Here is a 9,161-nt window from a genome sequence, read left to right as displayed (position 1 = left end):
GACCCTCCTCTCTCCCGATGTCTACAACTTGATACCAGCTGCAAAGAAACCTACCCTATTGCCACCTACAATAAGGGCGTTGCAGCCTGAAAGGAAGACACCTTTACCTGTGCATGGAGAGGCCGACTTCCAGATCAAAGTTGAACCGAATAAAACAACAATTTGAGTTGTTGTGGCAGAGATCAGTGAGGGAGTAATACTTGGCAACGACTACATCCTGGCTGCACCTGCTGAGATCAGAACACATTGTCTACTATGGATTTCCATGAGGGGAATGTACCCCTACTTGACCGTACAGGTAGACACCTGTGCGCTCGAGTTGTGGTAGCAGAGACAATGGCTGTTAAAGCTGGACATGAGATGGTCATACCTGGACATATGTCCCAACCTATCGGCGTGAACCCCATGGCCTTGGTTGAAACCAACCAAGCGCAACCCACTGTCAGCAGAAGGTGTCCTGGTAGGACGCATACTCGTTGATGTCACCAATAACACTGTTCCCGTCCGTTTTATGAATGAAGGTGAAATGACCCACATAATGCAGAAGGGGACCACCATAGCACTTGCTAGTGGTGTGAACAGTGAGGTCAAGTCCCACCAACAACCTGTTGAGACCAGTCAACCTGAGACAGGTAAACCGACCACACCTGTACCTGACCACCTGCAGACCTTATGGGAGGAGAGTGTCGATGAACTTGGCACAGAATGCGGAGAGAAAATTGCCCGGTTTCTATCGATATTGGAGGATATTTTCTTAAAAGACAAGCTGGACTTCGGACGCACCAGTCTGACTAAACATCACATTGAGACCGGTAACCACCAACCCATCCGTCAGCAGCCCCACCGACAATCGCAATGGTCGCAGGAGGAGACCAGACATCTCGTACACGACATGTTGGAGAAAGATGTGATCGAAAAGTCCAATAGTCCTTGGGCAGCGCCGGTCGTTTTAGTCAAGAAACAAGATGGCAGCACACGTTTCTGCATTGACTATCGCCACCTGAACGATATAACGGTGAAAGACGCATATGCCATACCCAGAATTGAAGACAGCATAAATGCACTTGCTGGTGCTAAGTGGTTTAGCACATTAGATCTAACAAGCGGTTACTGGCAAGTTGAGCTGGACGGTGATGCATAGGAGAAGTCTGCATTCACCACCTGGAGTGGGCTATACCAATGGAAAGTCATGCAATTTGGTTTATGCAATGCCCCAGCCACTTTCCAGAGACTGATGGAGTCTGTATTATCAGGATTACAATGGGAAATCCTCCTGTTGTATCTTGATGATATAGTGGTGTTTGCCGATTCCATTGACCAGATGTTGGAGAGACTAGAAATAGTATTTACACGTCTGAGGGAATCCGACCTGAAATTGAAGCCTAACAAGTGCAGTTTGTTCCATGCGAAAGGTAGACTACCTTGGGCATAGGGTATCAGCAGAAGGAGTTGAGACCAGCCCAGATAAGACCGATGCAGTGCAGAAATGGCTGACCCCTAAAAATGTCCATGAGGTGCGGGGTTCTCTTGGCCTGGCGTCTTACTACTGACGATTTGTGCAGAATGTTGCAGCTATCGCCAGACCAATGGTACAACTCACCGAAAAGAACCGGCCTTTCCTGAGGGACGATAAATGCGACACAGCATCTGAGATGCTGAAAAACAGACTTGTTAACTCCCCTGTCCTGGCATACCCGATACCAGGTGCACCACTGATCCTGGACACAGATGCGAGCCTATATGCTATAGGCGGAGTCCTGTCCCAAATACAGGATGGAGAAGAGCGGGTTATTGCTTATGCCAGCCGAAGTCTAAGTAAACCTGAACAAAATTACTGTGTGACGAGGAGGGAGCTGTTAGCAGCAGTTCACTTTATGAAGTATTTCCGTCCATACCTGTATGGGCAGCTGTTCATCTTGCGTACTGACCATAGTTCATAACGCTGGCTGCTTAACTTCAAAGATTCAGAGGGGCAGCTAGCAAGATGGCTAGAAGTACTCAGTGAGTACGACTTCAAAGTCATCCACCGACCCGGCAGAAAACAAAACATCAAAATGCTGATAGCCTGTCCCGGAGGCCATGCAGACAATGTGGACAGTCCACACACAGATCAACAGGGACAAGACAATTACACTGTGGGAGCAGTTACTGCCAGTGTATCAACGCAGACAGAGACACAGTGTACCATTGCTACACAAACAGAGGAGAGCAGCATCTCTGTAGAAAAACTACAACCACCTGTTGCACATCCGTAGTTGCACAGGTCATTGACCCTGAGAATGCCAGTTCTCAGGACAGAGACTTACCCGGTCACACCAGCACACCGGTGGTAGCAGAAAGAGCAATCAGTCTAGTTCCAGAATGGACAACAACACAATTACGTCAATTACAGCTTGAGGATCCTGATATTGGCCCGATCATTAAACACAAAGAGCTGAGTGCAGACCCATCAGATTGGAAGAAAATATCACCACAATCATTGGCAACCAAAGCATATTTGGGCCAATTGAAGTGTCTTGAACTGAGAAATGGGGTGCTGTATCTCAGATATGAGTCTGTCGATGGAAACACCTGTGAATGGCAGATATTTTGCCATCAACACTCCGGCAAGAAGTGTTTGCAGAGTTACACTCTGCAAAGACCGCCGCCCACTTCGGCGTGTTTAAAACCAAGGAGAAAATAAAGCAGCAATATTATTGGTATGGTCTGACAGCCGATATCAAATCCATGATACGACAGTGTGATGTTTGTGCTGCACGAAAAGCACCAAGCAAGACACGGTGTGCACCATTACAACAATATATTGTTGGCGTGCCGATGGAGAGAGAGTGGCCTTTGACATCATAGGTCCATTTTTAGAGACTGAACGTGGAAACAAATGGGCACTAGTCACAGGTGACTATTTTACAAAGTGGGTAGAAGCCTATGCTATCCCAAACCAGGAAGCCACAACTGTTGCAGCAAAACTCACCGATGAGTTTGTAAGCCGTTTTGGAGTGCCCAAGCAACTCCACTCTGACCAAGGCAGAAATTTTGAGTCTGCAGTGATAGCTGAGGTATGTCGACTTTTGGGCGTTGACAAGACGAGAATGACCCCATACAATCCAAAATCTGACGGCTTCATTGAACGATACATGAAAACCCTAGCCCAGACTGTGTCAGTACTAGTGGATCCTGATCAATCGAACTGGGATAAGGTGATACCTTATGCTATGATGGCATACAGAAGTTCACCCCAGGAGAGTACTGGCGAGACACCGAATATGATGATGCTGGGCAGACAGGTAGATTTACCTGTGGACTTGATGGTCGAACCTCTACTGACCCATTTGACCGAACGTACTGATTATGCCTTGCAGCTGAGAAGAGAAATTACAATTAGCACATGGCAGAGCTAGAATTGCATTGCAGAAAAGTGCAGTTGCCCAGAAACGACATTATGAACCGGGGCAGCATGGAAGTGAATTGACAACTGGTCAATTGTATGGCTGTGTGCTGAAACCTGCAAGAGAGGAAAATCCAAGAAATTAGCAGCAAATCGAGGGGAAGGACTATTCCTGATTATCGACAAACTTTCCGACGTCACTTTCCGTATTTAGCAGAGTCAGCACTCAAAACCAAAGGTAGTGCATTACGACCGACTAAAACCCTATGAGGGGATGCAAGCAGTTGATTGGCATCAGCAGGACCAGAGACATCCTGATGGTGAGAAATCTGCCTTACCTGAGCTGATAGACAATACCATGCCAAAAGACAACCATCTTGGTGATACTGAAACATTCCCTGGTAGTATGCCCCTAGATGACCTTTACTAGGCAGAGGACACAGATGTAAATATCGACTTTGACCCTGATCATACTGAGAAAGAAATCCATCTGTATGCAACAAGGAGAAACAGGAAGGCACCTGATTGCTATGGCGACTGGTACTATGCCTCCAACTAAACGGACTGACACACCCAGCTGGACCTTATTTCACCCCAGAAGTAACTACAGAGAAATAGGACACAAACCAACCAACTAACCAGATTGATGATGAACTGATGACAGACTTTGAACTTCTGTGAGTAGACTATAATTGTTTGATGATAGATAGTGCACTTAAAGTATACCTATGACAATGTTGTCATGTGTGACAAAAAAGAACCAGCTGGCCAGAATCCTGATTCCGGTAGATGTCACCATGGCAATGACAGGGATTTTTCATCTGATACTTGACTTCGTGCCATCTGAAGTCACGGTTGAACGAGCCTGTGGACGACAGTTTTCATTCAAGTTGATGTTGCTGAGCTGACAACATGCCCAGACCTTGGTTCTCATGTAGGCAATGTGGCCTGTGTTTTCGTGACTACAGAAAACTGAGAAAGCATGAGTCTATCTTTAAACGAGACAGGAGAGAGGGTGGACACCATAAGAGATGCACTGAGTGTGACTAGGGCACTCAATCGGCGAAATCGGAGAGACCTGGATGTGCATCATAGGCGTGCCCATGGCAACAGGCAGCCGAGGCACATGGTGGGTAATGCTGGGCGGAGTGGAGTGTTGAATGGTAGCAAGCAGCCTGACGTAGATAGCAGAGCTGTGAAATCAAAGACGGCAGTGGTGAGGGACAGCAAAGCTATTGAGGCTGAGATGGAAATACACTCCAGTGGACAGACCAGCGGTGTAAAAGTCACCCCAGGGAAATCCCAGGCTGAGATTGAGAGACCTGGATGTGGGGATGAGTACGTGTGCTCGACAACTTGTTGCGGAGAGAGGTCATCTGAGGACAAAGCAGTGTCTGGCAGTGCAGAGCAGAGACGAGAGTATAAGCTGATCTCCATGGAGACGAGTGGCCCCGATCTGAGGACATGTAATGGCGATACAGAAATGCCTGATGCGGCCTCAGTTGCCGGTAGTAGATTCACTTCACCGAAAGAGAGTCTACTGCAGCTGACTCCGGACCTGGTAGAAAAAGTTTCTGAAGTACAAGAAGTAATTGTACAACGCACTTTTCATCTGCGTCGACCAAACCATAACTCGAGGGATTCACCGGCTCCTTCTACCAAGTAAAGTATTAGATTTTCAACCCTGGCAGAGAAGTAGGTAATTGCTGTTTGACTTTATTTAGAAACTTTTGGCCTTGAACAGTTGTACGTTGAACATTTCGAGCTCACGTGAGCTTTCCCAGCTGAGATTGATTAATCGATATTTATTGTGATGAGCTTTTGTATATGAGCCTAGAAGAGTCACGATAGCGATTCACGTTTAACATTGTGTTTTTGGAAAATTGTGTGAACTTTAAGTGAACAGTATTAAGTGGACATTTAAGACTTTTGAGTGTTATAGTTTTTCTGTATTACGTTCATTTTCAGTCTTCATGTAGTGAAAGCATTTATTACTCAGTAGACTGACTTTTCAATTGTAGCGGACATATGTTTCATTGGTGTATTGCCCAACAAAAGAAAGTTCCATTTGGAGTTCAGGAACTCAAAGGAGGGGGTAATGTGACGTTTCTGGATCAGTAAACGTCTTTGTAATGATTTCTTAATTAGTTAAGTGTCTTTTAATTGTTGTGTTTACGTTTAATTATAGTAACGAGTAGCGTACTGTCCTTGGTACATGCACTTAAGAGGTCAGTAAACATTTCCGATGACATGACTGGACTGCATTCCAATGCATCTCTTTGTCTTAGATTGTGTAGTCATTTATCACTTCTTCTGACAGTTGTTTTTGCCAACATGGCAGTATTAGTATTAAGATGATATTAAGTAGGGATATTAATATACAGATTAGGCAATCATAATGAGCAAACTATTGTATGTCATTGGCTTAAGGCTTTGTTCGTGTGCAAAAGTAGCATCTTATTGGCAGAGGAGTCATAATTAAGCCAGTGTTTTGTGTGATTTTGTTGAGTTAGCATCGGGCGCTACTCCACGCACAGGGGAAGGATGCTGTTATGCCCAGCAGTAGTAGCAGAGATCTCTAAGCTCTGGACTTAGAGTTTTGTAAGCAGATAGACGGAGTTGCAGATAGAACGGAGTTGCTGTATGTGTAAGAGACATCTCAGATGTCTCGGCGGCAAGGCTTGCAGATATCCTGAGCAGTTGCTGACTTAGCCTCGAGGGGCTTCAGCATTGATCCAGCGGCCAGTGTGCCGACAGCCAACCCCACTGAGACCAGGTTCCTTTTAAGCGATCGGAGGGGTAAGTCCAGTTAAGGACTTGGTTAATGGCTGTATGCTGCTCGTTCCTGTTCCCAGAGTGTCACCTAAACTCTGGTGTTGCTGCTCTAGCCTTGCTAGACTGTCTTAGCAGAAAGACAGTTCGTTCCAGTACTCCGTAGCTGTCAAATAGTTCCAGCAGGCATACTTGGCATTTCAGACATTCATTCCCTGCTGAGTGGAGCTACGTACGATCCTGAGTAAAGTAAGCAGAGAGTTTAGAGAGCAGAGAGTTTAGCAGTAAAGCTGTTGCTTTAGTTCCAGTAAACTGTTGCTGTAGTTCCTGTTGAATGCTGTATTTAACCATTAAAGAATATAAGCCGAATGGCAGAGAGCTGTAATACACGACTCCCTGTTTTATTGGCCTGGGTTAACCCCAGCAGAACTTCGCCAGCAGGTACCATTAAGTCAGAAACCGTTTTGGGGCCTCTAAGCAGTGTAGTATTACTCAGGCCGGCTACCACTTTCCTGTTAAGATATACTCACTGTGTAAAGCCCTGTACGAACCCGACTCACGACACAAAGGCCAGAAAGAGAAAAAGTGTCGCATATATTGATACTCACTTTGTTGCGGGTCCCTCTCATCAGCGCCTTTTCGACCAGTTTCAGAACCCTTAACAATGAAGTAAAACAAGAAATGTTACCATATGCACATACAGGCACTGGTACATCTATTTTACCAAAACTCTATTCTTGCATTGCCCTTCCTATGATCAATAGTTATTGCATCTCTGTATCTCAGTTACTTTGAAAGTGTTTGATTCTCGTTGAACAGCTATTTTGTTGACTCACATTTTGTTTCATCTGTATCGTGACATTTTCTGTGACAACAGCTCCATCACTATCCAAAGTCATATTTTCAAGAGTTTCGGCTTGGACGTCAAAACTGTCGAATTTCACAGGTTGAATTCCTCCACCATCACCTTGAAGTAAAGCAGATGAAAATTGTACAGAGTTCAACATATTTGTTAACATACCCACCAGTTTAACACACTTTAAGTTGCAAAAAAAATTACTAATTTGTAGAAGTTCTTATTTGTTACAAATACAAGTTGTGACAATTTTCATATTAAGTCTCAAGCAGCCTGGTCCCGTATCGCATGATTCTGTGACTAACACTTGAAGTTAATTCCGTAGTCATGCAGAGATTTTCCAGTTACGAGCATCACACTAAACACTTTGTAATCAGTGCTACCTCATCACTGCATCAATTGAAGTGAAAAATCCAGTTGATAGTCTGTTGACAACATTATTGATTTTATCTAAACATCTTGCCATTCAAAGTCCCTGGTTTCAAAATGTTAACAAAACTTACGATTAATGAAGAAAACTTCAACTTCTTCAAACTTTTCTGTGTCATAAGTTGCTTTCAACTGCAGTTTGATTCCAGCTTTGGCAGCAATCTCTCTCATTTCATCTGTTATCAAAAGTGGTTCAAATGCTTTGGCCAAACTTCCAGACCTGCAACTTTGCTTCAACTTGTAGAGAGCATAAAGAGTAAGGAACCTAAGCAAGATTCTCAAGGACCCGGCTGATAAACTTTTTGGATCGACCTCATCCAGTATACTCATGCAGATTTTCATGGCTTCTTTACAGCTGTCTTCATCAGCCACCACTTGTTCCACCCTGCGTTTCAGAACAACCTTCAGTTTATTCATCACCTCCTCCATTGGTCCATGACTCCCCTTTGATGGTAGGTCTTTCATGTCTTCTTCTGATTCTCTAAGATGTTGACAATGAATCCTGTCATCCCATCCTATTTGTAGAGGTAGAGTGTCTGACGGTGTATCAGTGGGGAAAAGAAAACTACATTTATGATATATACATTTGCATCCCATCCTATTTGTACAGGTAGAGTGTCTGACGGTGTATCAGTGGGGAAAAGAAAACTAGATTTATGATATATACATTAGTCAAGACCAAGTTGTTTTGATGTCATCTTTCCTGGTTACTGATAATGTGCCTTATCACATTGCTAGACTTAATTTTAATGTGTTTCACAACCACTATGAATAAATTGTGCAATAATTACTTGCTATTTCAGCTGACAGTCTTTTGCCCAGTAGAGCATGTATACATTGTTCTGATAAAGTTTTGTGTGCAATGTGTGATAGAGAGTCAGTGCGAGTAATTCATGAACTCTACAATGTGGGGAAAGGTCCCTCTAAAAAATTGTAGCAATTTAGTCATTTATTGAACCAATCTTTTATGAGGGTTGACATGTGGCCGAGCAGTGTGGACTTGATGTCTTTGCTAGGTGACTGGGTGCCGTACATTTTGAGTACGAATTCGATCAATAATCTACTCAATTTTTAAAGCCCACAGTGTGTTTGGGACACTTTCCATTTCCTGTAAATATATATATATATATATATATATATATATATATATATATATATATATATATATATATATATATATATATATATATATATATATATATATGAATTAAGAACTCAAACATAAATAATAAATAAAAAAACTTAAAATTAGATACCTGTCATATCGGTGTCCAATCCTTGATCTTTACCATCGATCTGAGTTTGGTGCGGGACATTTGGAGTTAACAGGGTTGTAAATACAGCATATCGTTTTGCCATGTCTTCACTGTTTCCAAGTCTGTTTTCAGAGACTTTGCCTGCTTGAAAGCATTATCTGTCTCTGTCAGGTGTTTTAAAATTGTATCAGACAAGTTGTTGTTAGTGGCTTGTGCAGGTATTATGCAGTTTTCAACATGTGCTTTCAAGTATGTCAAGATGAAATCGGCTAGATGAGTATATTCATCAACAGCTATTGGTAAACCAGATACCATTGCTTCCATGCCATAAAAACTGTAGTCAGTGTAATATGATGAAGGCAGGCACAGGTGAGACTGTCGCAGTGATGTTAGCAGGGATTTTGCTGAATGCCCTGGATGAAGCGTGGGCTGTACATGAGGACATTTCATCTTATCAGTAAGG

General features: G+C 43.5%; 1 protein-coding gene across 1 annotated transcript; it reads right to left on the bottom strand.

The window, feature by feature from the left end:
• Window positions 1–6,365: 6,365 nt before the first annotated feature.
• On the bottom strand, window positions 6,366–8,946 carry LOC139144753 (uncharacterized). Its single transcript, XM_070715484.1, has 5 exons — window positions 8,699–8,946; window positions 7,517–7,978; window positions 6,994–7,124; window positions 6,766–6,814; window positions 6,366–6,397 (listed from the first exon to the last, which is right to left on the bottom strand). The coding sequence occupies exons 1-5, from the start codon at window positions 8,799–8,801 to the stop codon at window positions 6,366–6,368; spliced, it is 777 nt and encodes a 258-aa protein (XP_070571585.1). The 5' UTR covers window positions 8,802–8,946.
• Between the last annotated feature and the right edge of the window lie 215 nt (window positions 8,947–9,161).

Source organism: Ptychodera flava, chromosome 1, assembly GCF_041260155.1.
Source record: "Ptychodera flava strain L36383 chromosome 1, AS_Pfla_20210202, whole genome shotgun sequence".
NCBI lineage: Eukaryota > Metazoa > Hemichordata > Enteropneusta > Ptychoderidae > Ptychodera > Ptychodera flava.
Note: the sequence above shows the minus strand (reverse complement) of the source record. Positions and strands in the feature narration are given on the sequence as shown.